This window comes from Limanda limanda, chromosome 15 (genome assembly GCF_963576545.1).
Source record: "Limanda limanda chromosome 15, fLimLim1.1, whole genome shotgun sequence".
NCBI classification, from domain to species: domain Eukaryota; kingdom Metazoa; phylum Chordata; class Actinopteri; order Pleuronectiformes; family Pleuronectidae; genus Limanda; species Limanda limanda.
Window position 1 is genome coordinate 11807299 of NC_083650.1, and position 21908 is coordinate 11829206.

General features: G+C 40.5%; 2 protein-coding genes across 2 annotated transcripts in view; both read right to left on the reverse strand.

The window, feature by feature from the left end:
• abcc2 (ATP-binding cassette, sub-family C (CFTR/MRP), member 2) overlaps positions 1 to 15980 on the reverse strand; it is an 18142-nt gene extending 2162 nt beyond the window's left edge. The window contains exons 1-31 of the mRNA XM_061087407.1: positions 15907 to 15980; positions 15399 to 15803; positions 13786 to 13962; positions 13177 to 13323; positions 12920 to 13060; positions 12320 to 12445; positions 12157 to 12212; positions 11822 to 12077; positions 11522 to 11694; positions 10746 to 10923; positions 9041 to 9295; positions 8349 to 8414; positions 7627 to 7764; positions 7391 to 7537; positions 7223 to 7307; positions 7044 to 7110; positions 6787 to 6913; positions 6449 to 6625; positions 6144 to 6311; positions 5734 to 5911; positions 5259 to 5394; positions 5006 to 5108; positions 4666 to 4885; positions 4084 to 4238; positions 2861 to 3016; positions 2500 to 2699; positions 2253 to 2379; positions 2012 to 2113; positions 1755 to 1898; positions 442 to 600; positions 181 to 347 (exon numbers count right to left, since the gene is read on the reverse strand). Coding sequence (XP_060943390.1) covers positions 181 to 347; positions 442 to 600; positions 1755 to 1898; positions 2012 to 2113; positions 2253 to 2379; positions 2500 to 2699; positions 2861 to 3016; positions 4084 to 4238; positions 4666 to 4885; positions 5006 to 5108; positions 5259 to 5394; positions 5734 to 5911; positions 6144 to 6311; positions 6449 to 6625; positions 6787 to 6913; positions 7044 to 7110; positions 7223 to 7307; positions 7391 to 7537; positions 7627 to 7764; positions 8349 to 8414; positions 9041 to 9295; positions 10746 to 10923; positions 11522 to 11694; positions 11822 to 12077; positions 12157 to 12212; positions 12320 to 12445; positions 12920 to 13060; positions 13177 to 13323; positions 13786 to 13962; positions 15399 to 15443 — 4376 coding nt within the window. The 5' untranslated portion in view covers positions 15444 to 15803; positions 15907 to 15980. The remainder of the gene's footprint in view (positions 1 to 180; positions 348 to 441; positions 601 to 1754; positions 1899 to 2011; positions 2114 to 2252; positions 2380 to 2499; positions 2700 to 2860; positions 3017 to 4083; positions 4239 to 4665; positions 4886 to 5005; positions 5109 to 5258; positions 5395 to 5733; positions 5912 to 6143; positions 6312 to 6448; positions 6626 to 6786; positions 6914 to 7043; positions 7111 to 7222; positions 7308 to 7390; positions 7538 to 7626; positions 7765 to 8348; positions 8415 to 9040; positions 9296 to 10745; positions 10924 to 11521; positions 11695 to 11821; positions 12078 to 12156; positions 12213 to 12319; positions 12446 to 12919; positions 13061 to 13176; positions 13324 to 13785; positions 13963 to 15398; positions 15804 to 15906) is intronic.
• Positions 15981 to 17870: 1890 nt separating this feature from the next.
• Positions 17871 to 21838, reverse strand: cutc (cutC copper transporter homolog (E. coli)). The gene is made up of 9 exons (XM_061087080.1): positions 21771 to 21838; positions 21503 to 21573; positions 20857 to 20916; positions 20547 to 20756; positions 19949 to 19984; positions 18840 to 18973; positions 18715 to 18742; positions 18517 to 18622; positions 17871 to 18419 (listed from the first exon to the last, which is right to left on the reverse strand). The coding sequence occupies exons 2-9, from the start codon at positions 21570 to 21572 to the stop codon at positions 18308 to 18310; spliced, it is 756 nt and encodes a 251-aa protein (XP_060943063.1). The 5' UTR covers position 21573; positions 21771 to 21838; the 3' UTR covers positions 17871 to 18307.
• Between the last annotated feature and the right edge of the window lie 70 nt (positions 21839 to 21908).

The window sequence follows — 21908 nt, forward strand, 5'->3', positions numbered from 1 at the left end:
CTCTCTCACTGACTTGATATGCAATGATTGGCTTCATCATATTAGAGGATTTACAATAACAAGTGATTTTCCTAAACAACTGAAATTTGACCATACAGGCTACTGTTTTCAGATGTCCTCCTTTGCTATAGCTTTAATCTTTAGTAATATAGAAGAGTGATGGTTATTTCTATGGCCTACCTGAGGTTCTCTCCTCCCTCCGTCACTTCATATTGTAATTTTTCAGGCAGCGCCCCTACATAGTCCGTCAGATGGGAGAGCTCCAGCACTCTCCAGATGTTCTCATCACTGAATTTGTCAAATGGGTCCAGGTTCATCCTCAAGCTCCCGGAAAACAACACTGGATCCTGCGTCCAGAGGATTGGGATCAATCACTGTACCATTTAACACTGAATGCTATGTGCGGGCTGCGTGTGTTTGTGTGTTTGTGTGTGTGTATACCTGTGGTATGATCGTAAGCCTTCTTCTCAGGTCGTGCAGGCCGATGGTGGCGATATCTATACCGTCAATGACGATGCGACCTCCAGCAGATTCAATTATTCGGAACAGGCAGTTTGTTAGGCTTGATTTCCCAGCTCCTGTGCGGCCCACTATACCAATCTGGATGCAGCAAGAAAGATCACACAAAAAACATAACGTAACAACGGCTGACACGTTTTTATTTTTCACACAGGGGTTATAACTGTGTGTGAATCTGTTTCTGAATGTATACAGAGTGAATTTGTGTTTTCTGATGCATACATTTTAAGCACTAATTTGTAGCTTTTCCCCCTGGTTAATCATGTGGTTTTATATTCTTACTGCAAATTAAATATTGAGTTTGTCACACCTAGTTATTTAAACACCTGATAATCACATTTAATTTAGGCTTACAGGAGTAGCAGCAGCTTTTCTTCATAATGTGTCCAACTGTAGCCGGCAGACTGTCTAATGAAGAATCAGTCCCAGTTATAAGCCATCTGGAGGATTAGTATCTTATAGCCTTCATAGTCCTCTCAGCTTTGTTGCAGATGTTCCAATAACGTAAGAAGCTAACCAGCACACGGACACAGACACAATTCTATTGGTCAGTAGATAAAGCCCTGGTCACACCTGGTATTAAAAAGCATTCTGAGTGAGTCTCCTGTGACCACTTCTGATCATATCTCCCTCCACTGCTCCATATGCAAGTAATCCAAACGCTATTTGTGTTCGCAAAGATCAAACGCAGCGTTGAAGCCAGTCTACATTTCCAGATATGTCGCCGTGTGTTTGCAATTCAGAAGGAGCTTAATGAATCAATGAGCAGAGCTGCAATGACGCGCTGAGATGCATACAAATATGTTTGATCCATTGTGAAACTGAAGCAGGTTAGAGGACCTAAGATGAGTAGGCGGTCCTTCTTGTGTGTCCCACAATGCATTTGGGTTCACGCAGCAAAAAAAATGTGGCCACTTGCTTTCCAGACCACCTCCAAATTGGATCTGAGACATCGGGTGTGAACTTACAGCGGACCACTTGTGATCAGATCACTCAGGATGTACGTTAATACCAGGTCTGAATGGGGTCTAAGGGAATTTTGATACATCCTTCAGGCTTGTTACACACACACAGTCGTGTCTCAAATACGTCAGAGGACATTACATCGACTTGCATTGAATTCCTGGAGAATTTAATGTTTTACTTTGTAGAGGACTTGCTTTTTTAAGGACGAAAATTCCCCACACACAGACACACACACACACACACACACACACACACACACACTAACGCACCTTCTCAGTGCCCCCGATGTCACAGGAGATTCCATGCAGCACTAGGTCTAATCCAGGTCTATAACGGACCATGTAGTTGTCAAACTCCAGCTTTCCTTCCTCGGGCCAGTTATCTGGAGGTCGGTTATCATTTACCCACTCAGCCTATTGAGAACAAAGACAAGAGAAGACAGGAGAAAATGGTGGGAATGGTCTGCTGCAACATTTGGAAATTAGATAATGTTTGTGAATATTGGGACAAACTCAATTTGTCCTACCTCGTTTTCTGTCTCAGAGTATTCGCTCACTCTCTCCACAGCTACGATATTGGTCTCCAGCTCTGTGTTCATTCTCACCAGCCAGTTGAGGCTCTGCGTTATCTGCAAAGTCCCAAGAGGAGAGGCCTCTGTTTACATGGTGAGCACTATTATACATCATCATCACCAGAATTATGAAACTGTAATAATCATTGCCATTTACAAAGGTATGATTATCTGTGAGTGTGTATCAGTGACTGACATTAAGGGCGGAGGATATCGACAGGCCGACCAAGCTGCTGTCCAAGGTATCTCTGTTTATAACGGCTAACAGAGCCGAAAAAAACACCACCAGGTTTCCTAGGAACTCAAGACGGATTGCCAGCCATCTGTACAGTAAACAAACATGCCGAGAAATACACACACACACACATAAAAAGTGTCATCATTTATTATCAAACTCCAAAATTGAAAATGAACGTATTTGGATTTGGTGGTGAATATCTGACCTGTTTGACGCTACCCATGGGTAGACGCTCTTGAGGTTTTGATCCAAAATGATTTCATTTTTTTCGAGAAACCTCTCTTGATGTCCGTAGGCTCTTATCACTGACAGACCCGACACTGTCTCACCAAAGTGAGAGTATATAGGAGAGCGAGAAACCGAGTCCAACCGACGTAGCTGTCTTGAAGAGTTTAAATAGAGGCGCTAGGTGCAGAGAGAAGACAAGACAAAATCACTAGATAGTCGATAGACCTTTCCTCTCTGCAACATTCATTGTTTACATTGCATTCTGTTTGGTTTCAAAAAACAAGTCTCTTTTTAATTTTTCAATCCTCAATTTTCCTGCTCTATCTTGTTCCACTTGCCTGTACGATGTAGTAGATCACAGCCAGAGGAATGGTGATGGCGATGAAGATAGGAGTGGCGATCCAGATGAGGACCAGTGTCGACAGCACACTCAGCAGGCACTGGATCCAGGAGCGAACTGACATAGGAATGGCTTCATCTATCGTGTAAATGTCCTTTAGGAGTGTGAAAAAAGTTGGTCTTCATTAGAGGTGGCCCAAAGCAGATTAAAACAACACAACCTACATAATAAAGTGTTGGAGAGCCGTAGCTCCTGGAGATTTACTTTAATTCAAGGTAATCTGAGGGGACGCCAGGGAGAATTGAATTTGGGAATTGATTGAGAAATCTGCTGTCTGTTTCAAAATCCTTAAATTGGTTGCCTGTCAGTTTCCATATTGATTTTTATACATTTTTAAATACTTTCTTTGTGGTCTTTCACTTACTTAGTTGTCTAGAAGTTTGAAGTTGCTGAACCAGTTGGGTCATGAGGCAGTTTTTATGTTTCTAGCCACTTGAACATTATGCTCGAGGATTTGAGAGCAGCTGAAAGTACTGATGATTTAATTACAGACTTAAAACCTATGTCATTAGTCTGTCTTGTGATTGGAGTGTTTATGGACATTATTTAATCTATTGCTTTGATTAATGTATTGTCTGTCCCTCCCCCCCATATACTGTTAGTTATACTGTAGTTATCACTATTGTTTGCCTGTTTGATTCATTTTTATTTAAATCTTTTTTATTAGTTTGTATATTTTGTTTAATTTGTCATGTGCATTAGCCAGAATATTTTTTTGCTCACTTTGCTGTTCACATTTGTTTATCATACTATCACCTGAACGTGTGCAAAAGGTGCTAAACACTAAGAGTTTTACTGATTGTTTAACTGACTGCAGGAGGAAGGGACACTGAGTTTAAAGGCTTCTAAAGTGTTTCTTCTGTATGTGTATGTGTCCATCATTTATTTTGTGTGCATTAGAAGCCTTGAAATCTCCATATTAACTACGGCTGCGGGCTGAACCGTTTTGTATGAATAATTAAACAGTGCTTAACAGTCCATCAGATTAGTCTGATATATCCTGGTATTCCACTGAGACAACCTGATGCAGTCTTACAATTACTTTTTTAAGAATATATTGGTATTGACATGTCAAAAGGCAGCAAAGCAAGAACAGACAAGAAACGAAAGAATTTGAAAAATGATTAAACATATATGAAAGAATACATGATAAAATTCTACCTTTGCAAAGCGGTTGACCACTCTTCCGAGTGGCGTAGTGTCAAAGAACACCATTGGAACTCGCAGTATGTTGTTGAGGAGTCTTGAGTGCAGAATACGAGAGGCAGAGATGGAACCACTGGCTAAGAGCAGTGTCCCAATGAACGAAAAGAGAGCTGTCGTAAAAGGAGAGATTGTTTTTTTTAATAGAGTGTTTACATATGCCACACACATTGAAATACATTTTCCAAAAAAACACGAGTACGTGTTCTAAAAATAACTAAAGTTAAGATTCAAGCGCATACTTCTCTAGATTAAAAAATAGTTGCTTCTGTTTTGTACATTTGAGTTTTGCTCACCACCATAGCTGTTAGAGTTAAAGGGAGACAAGATTAAAGATTGTACTGTCTAAATAGGACAAATGTGAAAAGCCTGGCATAAAATCACAGTCTGGTCAGTTACCCTGATCTGACCTGATCTACCGCGACATTTTAACATCAATATGGGAAAATTAACATTAACTGTAGAAATCAGAATCGCAAAAAAAGGGTGTAAAATAGGCATAAAAAGCAATGGATACAGTGTGAATAACTTTCCATTTACCCTGCACAAATCCAAGAGCTCCATACACTGCTATCCTGGTATCCCTCAAGGAGTTAGGGTATGTCCTGTTGTAGTAGACCACTGCATCATTGGTCCATTCACTCAGCCAAAAACTCTGACCCACTAAAGCGCCGCTAAAGGCAGCATAAAAAAACACAGCGCCGATGGAATACACCCAGCCAATGGCTCGCATGTACTGAAGATACACTGCGTACTTCACCTGGATATCAAAGAGCAGAAAACGTGTTAAGGAAACAAGTTTTACTTTTCAAGTTCTAACTTTGTGTCTTTTGTGTGGTTAAAAAAGTATTTAGGCGGACCGGGAACATATTCATAATACCTGTCCTGTTTCCATAGTTTCCTTCTCTATTATCCTCTCGCCTTCCTTGGATTTACCAGCAGACTCTGGTTCTCTGAAACTACTGTTTTTTCTTCGTCTGATACTAGAAAAAATTTAAATAAAAAGAAATAAAGTTGGAGAAGAATATACAACAACACTCCTCTATGACACAATATTTATGAAACACACACACACACATACATTGTGATGATTCCAACTCACTCACTCCCTCCCTCGCTCACTCAGTTCTAACCTTCCATTTCTCTTGCTGCGGCGAATGCTGTTTTCTCTCTTCAGCGTCAGAGTAACCGCGTCCTCCAGAGCTGAGTCAACATGAGTGTCCTCGCTTTCAGAGACGAGAGGCAGGTCTGTGCTGGCTTGGGAACTGTCTGAGTAAACATGGTCACACATTAAACATATTATTATATTATATTATACATTTTTTCCAGATGGCTTTATTCAATGACGGCTATCATGATGTGCATTTTGGTGGATTTCAGGCAGGAAGGGAATTGAGTTAATCCCATTAATATAATGTGTTAACACAAATACAAAGAAAAGGCCAGAATCTTTCTTACAACATATTGAAATAATGCCAACTCATAATCATATAGTAAAGCAGATAGGGTGACAGGCGTGAGTTTTATCGGTTGCGTCTCTTAATAACAGAAAATTGTGCAGCTTATGTTGAGTGATGATGCTGTGAGAAAAACAAAAAGCAAAATTACCTGAATAGGTCCGTTTTCTTTCTTCTTTGGCATATGTGTCGAGAAACTCAGAAAAAGCCCCTTTGTTGGCGCGTAGGCTCTTGTAGGATCCAACCTCAGAAATCACTCCATCCAGCAACACCACTATTTCATCAACGTCAGGCAGGAAGCTCATGCCATGAGTCACCAGGACACGAGTCTGTGCAGATAGACACATTGAGCCGTGGCTGTGAAACCATGATTCACTTTAAAAATGTCAAAACATTTACTGCTGCAGATGTCCAAGAAGGCCAGTAAATCAACATACACATTTTTGATCAAAAATGAATAATCAGATACTGAACTGTTACCAATACACTGCATTCAACAAAGGGGGTCACAAGTGGTTAATTTAATACAGATCAATGCTCTAATGCAGGTTAAGTACAAACCTTATCTTTGAGAAGTCCTTTAGGTCCAATCACTTTCTCAAAGATATGTTTTCCCACATGAGAGTCCACTGCAGACAAGGGGTCATCCAACAGATAAATATCAGCCTGACTATAAACTGCTCGCGCCAAGCTAATACGCTGCTTCTGACCTCCGGAGAGATTGATGCCCTGAGGGGGATGAAGAAAATATTAGGTTACTATTAGGATATTTTACCACTAAGAAATATATTAATCAATAAAGTATAACAGTATCATATTAAGATCCATGAGGTCTCAAACCCTTGATACCCTTCTAAGATTCTTACCTTCTCTCCAATCTCAGTCAGGTCTCCAGCAGGCAGCAGCTCCAGGTCAGGGCGCAGGGCAGTAGCATCAATCACCTCCTGCAGCCTCTTCTCCTCAGTGGGAGAGCCGAACATGATATTATCCCTCAGAGTGGCATTTTGGATCCAGGCTTGCTGTGGCACATATGCAAGGGAACCCTGGAAAGGAAGACATGTAAGAGCCTTTCTAATTCCTTCTAACCATAAGGTGGACCAGCCTCCTACCATATGGAACATACGAGTTGTGTCCACATGGCATGTCCTTGGCTAAACACACGTATTATTATTTGACAGATATAATGTCAGAAATAGGATTTCACCTGAATGCTGACAAAACCCTTGACCTTGTGCATCTCTCCCAGGAGAGCTGATATGAGAGACGACTTTCCGGAGCCCACTGCTCCCACCACTGCTATCAACCGACCAGGCTTAATGTCTAAGGACACACTGGAAACATACACGGAGCACATATATATGTCAATATTGTGAAAAACACAAAAAGACATTAAAAGACAAGTTTTTGTAGCCATATAACTGAATCATCAAACGTGCAAAGTGTTTAACAAAACCGCCATACTCTGTAAGCAGAGGTTCGGCATCTCTTTCCCAAGCAAAGGAACAGTCACATACGCTGACAGCAGAGTCTAACAAATGAAAACAGAAGCACAGATAAGTCAGAGGAAGTTTACAGGTATAAACAAATAGGTAAATAAGTTTTGTTGCTCTGATGAGGAACACAACGGAAAGCGCACATACTGCAACTGGGGTCATGCTGCACAAGGTCACTTTCAAGGTCTTCACCTCCCAGAAACTTTTCCAGGCGATCCTTAGACACTTCTGTCTGAAGTGATTAAGAGCAGGTTAGTGTGGTTCTGTGATAGTTTCTTTTTATGTGGGCTCTTGAATGAATCGTGCTTCCCTTACTTGAACTATCATGGCGATGACCATGGGCATCATAGAGAGGGGGAATCGTAGGAGGTTAAAAATCGTGATGGAAGTAAAAGCTTTCTCAGGAGTCAAAATATTTTCCGGGCTCAGCAAAACGTACACCGTAAATGAGAGCACAGAAACCTGCAGAAAGGTGAGGAAAAGCAATTATTTGCAAAGACCATCCTTGACCAGCCTCTTGTGTTTCTGTGATGCTCTTTCCCAGGACTCACCAGAACTGGAGTACATATGAAGATGAGGCTAGAGACACTTGACAAATAGGCAAACTTTCTCATGACTTTAAGTTCATCCTCCCTAATGCCTTCGACCTGCGTCTGGAAGGATGGCTCCCACGCATACAGCTTCAAAATCTGGTGGAAGGACAAAGAGAGGGACGGGGGAGTAGGGGGTATTGTAGAGGGACAAGGAAAAGGAAGGGTGGGGGAACAGAAAAATAACTTTCATATATTATGCAGTCAATGTTAATAAACCACAGGAGGTTATTGCAGAACAATAGAAAACACTGCAGCGTATTTTTAGCTTTTTCCCTTTTGAGCATAAAGCCTTTCATATGAGGATGGACTCACTTGGAGTCGCCCACCTCCATTGATGTGGCTGAAATATTTTTACCCAGAAAAAAGGAGTAGAGGTGGTAATCTGACACCAGTTAACAATGATGGGAGATATTAACTATGAATTAAAGGAAACATATTAAACTTTTTCACTTTCTCTTTCCTCCGTGTGTTGTATAGGTTTTTTCGTGTCTGTAAAAGGTCTGCAAAGTAAAAAGTACAAAGTCTATTGTAAAGGGATCTCCAGTCCCCCACAGAAAACACAGAGTGGAGAGTCATGCCTCCACACGAAGCCAGGTGAAGTCAGAGCGGAGATTTCCTACATTCACTGGAAATGGTTGACCAGTCACGACAGAGTGGGCCAACTAAATAAGGAAACTCACCTTGATCCCATTGAGTATTTCGTTCATAATCTTCAGTCTCTTGTCTTTAAACTTCATGTTGTCTACCTGAAAATAGATCAATCAGAGAGAGAGGTTTAATTCATCAAAAAGCAACCCTTAAATCATCTTTTCTCAAAGCCGTTTCACATTTTTATGGAAATGTCTTATGTCAAAAATTGAGAATTTCTCCTGTCTACAAGACAAACACTTTCTTAATCTGGTGAAACAAATGCTTGGCCCATTATTACCCCTGAGACTCCTAAAGTGTTTTGTGGACTCAAACACTTCACCCACCCCTCCATGGGCATAGTGGTGAGTAGATAATGAGTGAATTTTCATTTCTGTGTGATCTATCCCTTTAACTTCTGTTACCAATGTGCAAAGACTGGAGCCACAGCTCTTTAAAAACAACCGTTACATTTCTCAAATTAGGATTATGTGGTTGTTAAGCTTTTTCTCTACTGTTTGTCAAGAAGAGTCGACATACAGCAGAGCATTTCTGCACACTTCCAATAGAATAATGGAAAGCATGAAAAATCTCATTGTTAATAATTAGGGACGTGGACATACAATAAACAAATACTTCTTGACTATAATTGTGGTTTGGTGTCGTATTTTAATACATTTTTACCACAGATTATTATTTTCTCAAGCTTCGAGAACTATCTTGTTTTAAACGCAATTCTGCTGACCTGGAAAGATCTGGCCTTTGTGGTGAGCACCACATTCATCGGCGCCACCAAAATCATGACTGCCAGTCCTATCAATGCAGAAGGTCCTATTTCCGACCACAAAAAAAGGATCGACAGGATGATCTGCAGAGGGCAGGACCAAAGCAGGTGGATGAAGGAGGTCACATCGTGGAAGCGCTGGGCATCAGCTGATATCATGTTCATCGTTTCTCCGACCGTCGACTCTTTGCGGTTGTCATTAGACATCACCAGTGCCTTGGGAAAAGGGATAAAGAGGGATATGCTGGGTGAGATGCAACCGCAAGGGAGGAGGAAAGGAAGCAAGATGACAACAATGTGGTGAAAAGCTGCGATTGCTACTAGTATTATTTTTAATAGCAAATTATTAAACAAATTATTTGACTGTTGGTGTGTGGTTATTATAACACGCACTTACACAGTACCTTGCTAAGGGAGTTTATCTAGAAGGAAAAAAGGGTGACTGTGACCAGTGCCGCTGCTAGCCATTTTGGTGCCCTAAGCATAACTCCTTTATGATGCCCCCCCAGTTAAACATTTTATTAAAACGAAAAAGGAAATCTACTTTGTAAACACAGTACACAGAACAGCCAAAACATACATACACACAAGTATTGGGATGTGCAAAATCTTCGTAGAAATTAAATAGTCATCCCAGATCTTCACAGCTTTGCTTTGTTGCGAGTAAACAAGCCAACTTCTCATGATTTTCACTCCATTTGAGAGTGTTTTGAATTGTAGGCTACTATGAAACTCCCTGCCATCTAGTCCCCTTTGAAAATTAAAATCTGATGGGATTTTAAATGGACCTCTTTGTAGTATTTCAACACAATCTGCGTCTAAAACTTGTGGCGGCCAAAGAGCAGGATCAGTTGGAGGGGGCACACAGGTCTCTACATTGTCACCTGCTGATGGACTCTCAATGACAGGACTTGTCATGTAACTTTTTTTTTGAGCAATTAAATATATATCTTTTGTTCTGCCTGTTTTGTGATATATATGCCCAAAAGGTACCTAATATTGCTATACTGAAATAATATCGGCATTATAATTGTAAGCTATTTTATTTAATGACATTATTGTTGAGGGTTGACTTGTATTTCCTGTTCTAAGCGGGTTGTTGGTACTGACTCTTATTTTGAAAGGGGGTTTTAAAGGAAGTGGGTTCTGTGATGAGTGAAGTTGCAAAGTGAACGGAGAATAAACGGGTGTGCTGTCCTGAGCGCATGACCTGCTCTCGTGTAGCTTTGTCGGCTGAGTCCGGACCTATGATACAACCAAACGCTCGGCTACATAATTATTAGAACGATGATGATCTTTCAGTTGCCTATTTTTTGGTGCCCCCTCAGGACTTGGTGCCCTACGCACAGTGCGTAGTGCGCGTTATGGGAGCGGCGGCGCTGACTGTGACACACAACAATTTGTTCTTTTTGGCAACGATTGTGTGCTCATCATCTACCTATTATTTCCACTACTGTTCGGGGAAAGCATATCTACCGTTCATCGCCATCCTCTGATAAACTACAGCTTATTTTTAGTTTGCCATAGTGACCTGAGACAGCTATTCACAGGTCTCCTTCATGGCAACAACATTGTCTTCAAAGTAAAAACACAACTTTTCTTTTTATCGACCGAAATTACAAGGCTTTTATTTTGTAAAGTTGTGAACTTGGGTGACTCCTCTCACCTTTTTGTACACAGCATCCATGATGGCGGTGCGGACCTGTATCCCCAGCAAAAAGCAGCGTTGGAAGTATTGCTGCAAGCACAGGGACTGCAGAATGGCCACCACCAGGAGCGTCACTGAATAGAGGTATCCCTCCCAGGCATAGCTGGATTTGTCCTGAGTGAAGGCGATCATCGCTCTGGCAAAAGAAAATAGCAAATAGTGATGACAGAACACAAGGTACTGTGGTATTTCAATCATATAGCTGCAGTTATCTAACGCCTAATCGTATTAAGTATTATATTTTCCTTCATTTTGTTTTCTGTTTACTTTCCTTACAATGTCCCCTCCCCCTGTGGGGCATGGTGAGATGTGTTGATGTTTGACCTAATCACTAACTCACTGAGTGATGAATGACTCAAGGGTTATTCACAAAAATACAGCAGAGCAGCTCTATTTTTATAGCTTTGACGTGAACTGAATTGTAAGTGACAGAGTCCGTTCATAGGTTTATGCAGTTGTATGTATACTGACTCCCTGGGTTATCCAGTGAGGATATACCTCACCCTAACCTCTGAGTTAATGATTGCATGAGCGCTGACAGGGGTGAGGTAGCAATGAGCAGTAAACACTAAATTCTGCTTTATTGTCAGTTAGGTGCAAGGTTACCATCTGGTTGTGTAATAAACAATTATATCTCAATCAATCATAATCAATGAAAAAAACACATCAATCTGAACAAAATCTGCAACATATTCTAAAAATGATGAGGGGAGCTTATTTGAAACTTGACTCACTTCAGAATTAGAGGGCTGGCAAAAACCAGTAAGTCCTGCACAACTTTGAAGAGGGCAGATATGAGGAATTCTATTTTACAGCTCTTGAAAATTGTTGTATACAGCCACGATTTCGGATAGTCAGCTTTCTTCCCCTTTTTCTTTTTTTCATCTCTTTTCTCTCCCTTTTTCTCCTGAAGAAAAATGTTTGAAGAACAATGAATCTGGCACAACAGGCAAATAAATCAATGGCTCTAATATGTACAAAACCCATTTGGATGGGAAGAGTGTGTGTGTGTGTGTTTCTCTGCACACCCTCACCATCATCAACACATCCTGACTGACGCCTGCACCCAGGCCGTTGCTGAAGCCATTTTCAAAGGCCTCTTCCTTGGCTTTGGCACTGTCTGTTTCCCGTTTCTTCTTCAGTCGGGCTTGGAGGCGAACGCGAGCTGCAGCCACATCCGACCGCATGAAAGAGTGAAATATTTTGCTGATGGAACCAGTTTTGTCAGCCTCTTTCAGCTCCCACAGGTCCTCCTGAACCAGCGTTTGCTTGTGGCCCTTTATCAGCATACTGCAGAGACAAAGAGAAGCGGTTGGTTTCTAGAAATCATGGTGTGTCTGTATTCTTACTGTAGCAAATTCTAGTTCACCTGTTAAACCAGTTGAAGGTGATTCTGCTCAGAAATGGAGCACCAGCCTCAGGATTCTGCAAATAGAAAAAAATTATAAAACAAACAACTTATAGATTGATTATTAGCAATGTAAATGCTATGTATTAAGATAGAAAATGCTTCTATTTGGGTTTCCAGCTACCTTTTTTACTAACTCCTCCATTTCTGGGGTGACATCAGCCACAGCAGAGAGAATAAGTTCAATCACTTGGAACCCAAATGAAATGAAGAAAAGGGAAAAACGAGGGACATCATGGATCACTCCCTCCTGAGGGAAAGAAATATGTTTAGAGTCACTGGCATTGATTAAACAGAATAAACAATTCCAAGATACTCAGCCATGGCGATATACTGCTTATTTTGCTGTCTGTTCAAGTGTCCATTCTTCTGGCACATTTTTAATTAGTTATTTGATGCAATAAACAAAAGGATGAAACACCATGATTAACAACTGTATCGCGATTGGTCGAGCATTGATATTGGACTTGATATAGCAACTTCCTCCTCAGAATGCTTTTAATGCAATGACGTCAAAAGATGGCGGCACCTGTATCCAGAATAATTTAGTACAATTGGACAAAGTGGAGACATGTCCTATGTCTATCTTTTTGCTTATTGATTTTTACCTTCATCTGTTCATCTGTTGAGTTGAGATGCATCATATCAGCTGATTGAATTACCACTTAGTAATGATTGTTTTTTTGCTAGCTCCCAATTCTATCTGAGCTTTTTTGCGTCCTACCTGCTTGACTGCCTTTCGTGTCAAGGACTGGAAAGGCCAGATGTTGCACAAAAAGAGCAGCAACCAGAAGAGGAAGAGAATGGTAGAGTCAATTGCTCCTTCAATACGTCTCACTGCTTCATGGCACAACAACAGAAGGATCTAATGAAGAATATTATGTTAGAAGATTAAAAAAAACATGCCATCTTTCCATCCAGGACACCAAAGGATATCAAAAATGAAATTTAAAAAAAAAATATATATATATATATATCTACCCATGTGACAGCATACAGGATGGGGTTTACGTAGTATACAGCAGGGTTTTTCACTGTTGAAGGGTTGCCTTCCTGTGAGCCATAGTCCTCTCCTATTGTGACTGCAAGTTCCGCAATGGCCGTCAGGAACAACAGAGACACCAAAAACTGAGGAGAGAACGGACAGGTAAGACTGGAGGCATGAAGGTCCAGTGGTTAGCACTTTCGCCTGTGGTTCATGCCTTTCTATGTGAAGTTATGTTCTCCCTCTACCTTTGTGGGCTTTCTCCCACAGTCCTAAGACCTATAGCTTTGGTTAAATGGAGACTCTATATTGCTCTTAAGTGTGAATAGTTGTTTGTCTTTGGACTACCCAGCCTCCACTCAAAGTCAGTGATAGCCAAAGGAAAGCGATATAGATGGTGGATGGATGGATGAAACCTCCCTTCTCTAGTAGGAACAAATTAACTTATTCGATTCTGAATATTTTTATGGGGTAGAAGAAGTCAATGTGATTTTAAGATTTTTTAAAGACATAACGGGATGTTTTTGTGGACAACATATTTCATATATAATATTTTTCATAAAAAATAATGTTTTTCTGTTTCTTTTCCTTTATGAACGCCATACCTGTTTGCAGAGGTAGAGTTTGGAGAAGTGTCCTCTCTCCACTTTCGTCCTCCTGCAGAGAGACACCAGGAGAAACGGGGCACAGAGCCACAGGAAGCTCAGGGGGATCCACACCAGCACTGTCTGCTGCATACATACTGGCAGGTCTGGGTCTTCTGTTTGTAGATATGAGTCATTCTGAAGTGCAAAAACACAATCATACACGTGACTCATCCATGAACCTCTGGAGCCACAGGCACCACAGGGACAGCTCGTATGTCTCTGATTAGAAATTTAATCAATGATGGTTTAGGAGATTAAAGCCAATAAGTCGCTGCTCCCTTTTTGCAGCGGCATGTTCAATGTGCACTGTTGGTGCTAATGGACCGAGAAGAACATGGTGTGAAAGGGGCCGGAAGCTGAGGAGTTTATTGCGTTTTATATGAGTAAGAGACCCCGGCAGAGATCAGGAGATGCAGATGCAGTTTAAATCCTTAAAAACAAATTGTATTCATAACGATTTAAACAACTCAGTTTGACATGATACACGACGAAGAAAAGCAGCAAATCCTCTCATCTAATTTAGTATAAAGAAGAGGAAACAAGAGAAAAAAATACAAAAATTATGAATAATTCATACAAATAATAAAAAAGTAATTGAAAAGTCAAGAATGTATTAATTATATAATGTTTTTTTTTAAATAGAATGAGTCACACATTCTTGAGACAGATTAATGGTAAGGGCTGTAGTTACAGAACATGCAAAGTCATGTTCGACTCAATGGTCACGTGTTGACCTCACTGTGTACAAGGGTTGAAAACATAAAAACGCTCATGAACACATAATCGAAAATATGGTCACCGTTTACATAACAATATTTTTCACACATTTCTGCCTTTTTTCTCAAAATCAACCATCATTTGAATCTAGGTTCTTATGTCTCCTTAATCTGCCTGGAATTAAAAAATAAATCAGGTAATGGTGTATTTAGTAACTTTAGTCAATTTTCTCTGGAACAAACTGCCTGAGATCTGCATCTTCTTAACAAGCAAATTACACACAATTCTCTTCTCTCTGGCTTTTTGCAGTTAGTAGTGTGTGTGTGTGTGTGTGTGTGTGTGTGTGTGTGTGTGTGTGTGTGTATGTGTGTGTGTGTGTGCGTGTGTGTACTTTCTATCTCATCTGTTTAATGTATTCTATGTTCTACTATATAGCACTTAAAATCTACCTGTTTGAAATGTGCTGATCAAATTAGAACTGACGGATTGACCTCACACATGGTGCAGGTGACTGCAAATAATATGAACACATGTACAAAATAACACAATAACAAACGTCCCGCAAGTTTTGTCTGTTTCAATGAGGTAATAACTGTTATTTTAGGTCTCAAGGGGACAAAAGGAAAGTTTGGTTTTATATGACATATGTGTTGTTTTACAGGTCTAAGCATTTATCCTCTACTTCATTACATTTAAGTACATTTACTGTCTTAGCAAGTGATCATATATATGTGTGTCAGGTTATTCAAATTCCTATTCTAAAGAAAGTCATGTCATGTGAGCTCATCTTCAATTTTCCTCAACTACTAACGTCTATTTTTATCATCAGCATTTTCTCTGGTTGTTGAACTCACCCAGAAAACGGAGCCACAGTACTCCTCCAACGCTGCAGCACACATGGCCCACGCGTGTGGCTTCGGCTGCTCTCAGAAGACTACACAACAAAGTTGCCTTTTGCCCTCTGCTGAAACGCCACTGAGAGTGAGTCCAACCCTTTGTCACTCTCCCGTGTCCACCCCCCCTCAAGAGACAATTGCAGGACGTGACTCTGAGGGACTTAAAGCCATGAGCCTTTTCAAGCCACAAGAAAGGGTTGAGATATCCCCAGGCAGAGAAAAAAACACGAGTTTACCAAAACAGTTGAGGCTTTACGTGAAGAGCAGGAGCAAGTGACTTTTTGCTTAACTTGTGTCTCTCTTTCTTTTTTAGGCTGAAGGTGGAGGTTTATTCTCAGGCAGTCCTTACGGCTCTTCTGTCATCTGCAAGAAGCATAAACCAACAAGAGGAGTCCTCCTTATGTTAATAATTCAGATGCAAATGAGAGAACTCGGAGACTTCGAGAAGATCCAGCTTTTGCCCCACCTCTCAGACAGTCCTCTGTGCTCGAATGTGTCTAGAGTTCAACATTTCATGAATGGAAAAGGAAAAAGGGAGAGACATACATAACATTGCAGAAGCTGTCCTGGAATGTTTTTCCTCTGTTAGGGGGACGGACAACCAAAAACATGAGAAGGGGAGGGGTGCTCATTACATCCCATGTGTTTCCACTTTGCATGCTTTCACTCACTCTGAACCATTTTCAGCACAAGTCCCATTGGATTCATTTCTGCTTTTCTGTAATTATGCTGCTTTCTAGTGGTAGTTTTGGGTGAAGGGATATTTGTTGTTCTCAATCTCTTTCTGTTTCCCATTCCGCTCGGGCAGGGCTTGACCTATACACATGTTGCTGACAAGATAATAAAGTCAAGAGACACATTAACTTCCCTGGTGAGTTCCCTCTCCAGAATCAGACCAAGGGTAGTTTACTGTGATGATCCCAAATACAGATAACCCACTGATTGGGTGAAGGCTTAATCATTACATGTTTGATAACAAAAAAATGGTGACCGATTGGCTGACTCATTGTGTGTACAGGCTCAAGGACAGCCACGTGACACATGAAGCAAAGGTGAGCATGACCAGTAGCCTTAGCAGAGAGACAAAGAAGAAGGTTATCATATATTCCGACGCCACATTTTACTACATTGTATGCTGTTGCCTGCATGAGGTAAGTGTGTATACATGGAGCCAGTCTTTCTCCCAAAGGCTCCTTGAACAAAACATGAAGTGAAGTAAACTTGTGGGGAAAAGGTCCAGAGCAAAGAGACATCCAATATATATCCATACAAGTGGGACATGATCCAAGCAAAAGCCCAATACATTTGGTTCAGATCCGGATCAGGGAGCGGATCCAGGATTCTATTACATTTTTCTACATTTTTGTTGATTTCTCAGAGAATAATTTATGGAACTTGATAAAAAAAATGTGGCATATTATATTTTATATTACTGATATTTATGAGTATGTGCTGGGTTAGGATCTAGTGACGTTAAACGTCACTAGAAACGTTTAATAACTAGGCAGGGGACTGCCATTCTAGTTATCTCTACCAAGGTGGATGTTTTTGTCTGTTTGTTATTTAGCAGGGTTACACAAAAATTACTAAAATGATTACAACGAAATTTTGCGAGGTATGCCCTCTCTGAATTCCCTTAACATAATAATCATATGTGTTATACATAAGATCTATTAAGGTTTTTTTGCATAAATGTACCTAACATGTTCTTTCCCTCACCTTTCATTTGAAAGATTTTTCAGTGCTCCTGGTCATTCTAACAGCAGTTGTGACCCGAGGTAAAAGGTGTGAGATGCTTTATTTATCTTGTATGCCCTTTCTTTATTTAATGTAATAGACATATCATGTTATTTATCTAAGCTGTGCTCAGTTCTGCGCAAATAAGAAGGTAATTGCCTTAATGATCCCCTCAGGGGAAACTCCATTTAGATACAACCCCATGAAAAGCAGCAATGCCAGGGGAAAAAAAGTGAGAGAAAGAGTAAGAATAGAAACAGTATCCAAGAAATATTTGGACGTAAATAGAAATATATGATGAGATCTTGAGTTCTTCCGAGAAAGTTGTTTCTTTGGGTCAGTTCTTGTACAAAAACAAGGTTTAAGCTGTGGTATGAAACTTTTTATTTCTGACTTCCTATTGGTCAGCTCATCTAGTTAATGACATCACAAGGTCTTTGACTCTCAAATGTATGACTCATATTGCTGTTTGTGAAGTCACTTCTTACTGTGAGTTACTGAGACTTAAATGAACAGCCCCAGCTCTACACCCATGAACATTAAGATAATGATATATCTATTCCTAATTGATACACCTCAGAATTACAGCTACAGCAGTTAGTGTAAACTAAGTATTAGTATATTCGGTTTCTTCATTGTAGCCTGTCAGTACTGGGGGATATTTGATAAACATGAACAAGGAAAACAAATTGCTCAATTGTTGAAATCTTCTCACTTTTATTACATTCTTCTCAGAAAACTTAATCAAGTCATTATGTTTATGTAGTTGTTTAAAAAAACAAGTAGAGGAGGTCACAGCTTTGCATTATCTCCTATACAGGTCAATTACACAGCTAATAAAAAAAACACTGTTCAGAAAACAAGGTGCAAGGATAGGTGCTTTTCTTTAGTTTTTACGTGCACATTTTGTATTTAAATTACAATTTACAGAGACACTTTAATGGACTGCATATCCCATCAGGCAGTGAGGCTGTACCTGAGCTCTTACTAAACAGGGACTGTTTCAGTGATTACAAAAAAGTGGAGAAAAAGCACTCTATGGCAATTCTGAAATTTTCAATGACAAAATTACTCGTGATCCCTTTTGAGGTATCTTGTCTTGTTGTCTGTCATGATTGTGCAGTACCCATTCACAAGGTATTTCTGGCAATTGCATTTAGAGTGCGGACTTTGCTCACATCTGCCACCTTCAGGCCATACTCGGGTGCTGAAAAAGCAGCTCCCATCGTCACACAGGTGTTCCTGCGCGTGAAAACATTGCTGCTCAGTAACCAAACTTTTCATTTCTTATCCCTCCTTTAAGTTTTTTTTTATTAATTTAGGCTGACTGTAAACAAACCTGAACTTCATGGCAGAATCCCTACTGGAACGGGCTGAGCAGTGAAACTCTTGAGCTCCTGATCCCTCCAAAATCCTCTGTAGATTCCTCTCTGTGATCCCTCCTCCTGTTGCACAAAAAATGTATAAACAAAGGGATGAAAACAACCAAACATACATAGGTAAATGACGTACCTTCCAGAATAATAAAGGCACTGACCTGGCATTATGATAATTCTCCCTTTAGCCTGTTGAATGGAGATTATGATGTTAAATTAAAAGCTGACCTTCACAGTTTAACGGCCACTTGTATGTTTGCACACAAACTGTCTAGTTTATACGTACTTGATCAGTGATCCGTTTAATGAGAGGAAGTCCCTCCAAAGCCGAGCTGTCACAGCCACTTGTCAACAGGCGCTGGAACCCTAATGATATCAGACTCTCCAGAGCAACCGCCGGGTCGTGAACCAGATCAAAAGCTGCAGCAGGATCAATATTACAGTACAGATAAAAACTGAGTACACCCCTGTGCAATATCCCCAACATGCTGATTCAAAATTAGATTGTAATTTAGTGATTTTTAATGTTAAGTGTAGAGTATTTTATCTACTTTATGATTAAGTGTAAACAGGTTAGTTTTATTAAAACGAAAACACAGGGCCCAAATCAAAACCTCCATGCAACCAAAGTCAGGTTACCTGTCGTCATGACAACAAAAGTGTTTAGATTTACATCTGTGATTTCTAATCAGAGTGAGTTGCGTGAAGAAACCTGACAGAGACACTTGAAAAAGATTTGAGAGGATAGAAGATCCTCAGTGAGATACTTAACATTAGGTTTAACACACCTGCAGTAGCAGCTAGGTGGCACCGAAGAGCCACACTTCTATTAACTCTGAGTCCTCTAAAAAATGTCCTCTAAAAATGAGGATACTCAATTCACTGTTTCTGCAAACTTGTCCTGAAAAACAGACGGGTCCGTGCTTCTGACTTGGCACAGGCACTATCTGTGGAGAATTTGGAGTTTTAGCCAATGATCACACACTGTGGATTTCCTTCGAGTACAAAGAAAAGAGGCCAATGAATTTCAGGAGGAACAGTCTTTGGTCAGATGAACAAAGCAATAGTTTACAAAACTTGCATCATCCAGGTCAAAGACAGTTGTATCTGTCATCTACAATTTAGATGGACATAAAATATATATAAAATATAAAAGAATGGATTCTCACTAATACAAAATTTAGTGACTTGTAAAATAGACAGGATCAGTACCAACTTCACATTTTACTTATACTGTCCTGGTGTATATTGAATTTTTTTAAAATCTGTAGTTTAAGTACATGAGCTGAAACTCAATATTATAGATTATTAATAACACTTGGAATATATAGGTTTTATTCCAGTGAGTGGTTGCCATGTATTTGTCAGGTCTACTTGCTGGAAGCTTTTGGGTACCTCGGTGGAAGGTGACAGGCAAAGGACGAGCAGCAGCTGGAGAGAAAACGGTGATAATCAGACAAATAAATGGATAAATACTCGAAGAATGGAACTTTTACTGTATTTGATGGTGTGAGTTATGACTTATTGCCAACACAAAGCCAAGAAATGTCAAACAGATGAGAGCATACTTAGGGGTACACAAAAATACATATCATACTGCAAGATTCATGAAGTCGAACTAAAAGTAAAACTTTTCATGACATAATAATTTATGTATTTGTAAAGGATTTTTCTTTCTGTTTTTGACCTTTAACATTTCCACAACAAGGTTATTTCTCACCACAAATATTGCAGCAAGACAAGAATAATTAATGATATTTAATGCTGCACAAACTGAGACGCTTTTGAAGAAGGGAAAGATTTTTGTGTAGTTGTCTGAAGTTAATATTCAAGATGACATTTCAGTGAGGCGGGATTTGTTTTGGCGAGATTTAAAGTCTTCCATTCAAATCTTACATGACATTTCTCTTCTGTTTAATTTGTTTTATTTTTCGTGGTTTTAGGGGTTTGAGGGCTTTGTAAGACTACACAGCTCCAGGCAGGCAGACAATACCTAGCAACTCCATGCAGAGCTCCGCATCCACCCGTCCATCCTCCGTCAGGGCTCCCAGCACCAGTCCATCGGCCCTGTGGCTCTTCATCAGCTCAATGTCCCTCCTCATCACCTCCACCTCCTGGTCAGAGTACAAGAAGTCTCCCCCACGAGGCCTTATCATCGCATAGACCGGAATTTTGACGTGCTGCTTCACCACCTGCAGCAGGCCTGTGGCAGAACAAGAGACGGTGAGACGTGTGACAGTGTGTGCTCGCCTGGCTTCAGATTCCCAGTGAGTGTCTGCAGAGGAATGATGAACAACGCTCACCGAGACTGGGAGTGAGGCCTCCCTCCATCAGACTGGAGCACAGTTCAAGTCGAACTGCACCTGAGCAGAGGGACAAACACACATATTAAACAATATACCTGTGTGATCATGACGTTTGAGAAATGAAATGAGCAGTAAATGAATTCACAATACCCTCAAGTCAGGCTCTTTACAGCACTTAAACTGAGTCAGATTAATTATACTGTATTTCAAACAGAGTAAGTGGGTCCCAGTGGGTTTAATAAAAGAAGCTCAGCAGTGTTTAGCAGTGATCTTCCATGCATGAGTGTACCTCAGTCTGCCCTTTCTTTCTCTACTCTTCTCATCCCATCTCATCTCATTATATACCAACCCACTGCCCATCACTTTACTGGCTATATTAGCCCCATGCACAGACTTTACATATTCTCTTATATATATTATATATCCACTCCAGCAGCACAAGAACACTTTCATACTGGACACTGACACAATCACTGAAATTAATTCTGTACCATAGGGTCAGACCCATTCACGTATCTGTAATATGTTGTCCCTATGTTTCTGTGATAAATGTATAAGCTACTGGATGACCTAAATTTCCCACAGGATTAATAAGTATCCATCTATCTATCTATCTATCTATCTATCTACTACCAACACTGACCTCCTCGTTCAGCATTGATGGCAGACTCCACAGAGTCCACACACACCTCCATCAAGAAGCCCTCTGCCATGCTGACACACAGAGACAGAGAGAGAAAGGAGAGAGAGAGAGAGAGAGAGAGAGAGAGAGAGAGAGAGAGAGAGAGAGAGAGAGAGAGAGAGAGAGAGAGAGAGAGAGAGAGAGAGAGAGAGAGGGTAGGGAATATGTTAGATTAGAACCTAAACTAACAATTTAAACTCAATCTGTCAAAGTCACTTCCTATCGCTACCTGGACCCGAGCCTGGAGGCGGACCGGGGTCAGTGTGTTGTTTTGTTCTGTGGATCAGTGGTTTCCTGGTTGTTACATTTTAAAGCACCGGGTACAGCGGGTGGGCGGTGCTACTCTAGCTCTGCATTACTACTGAGC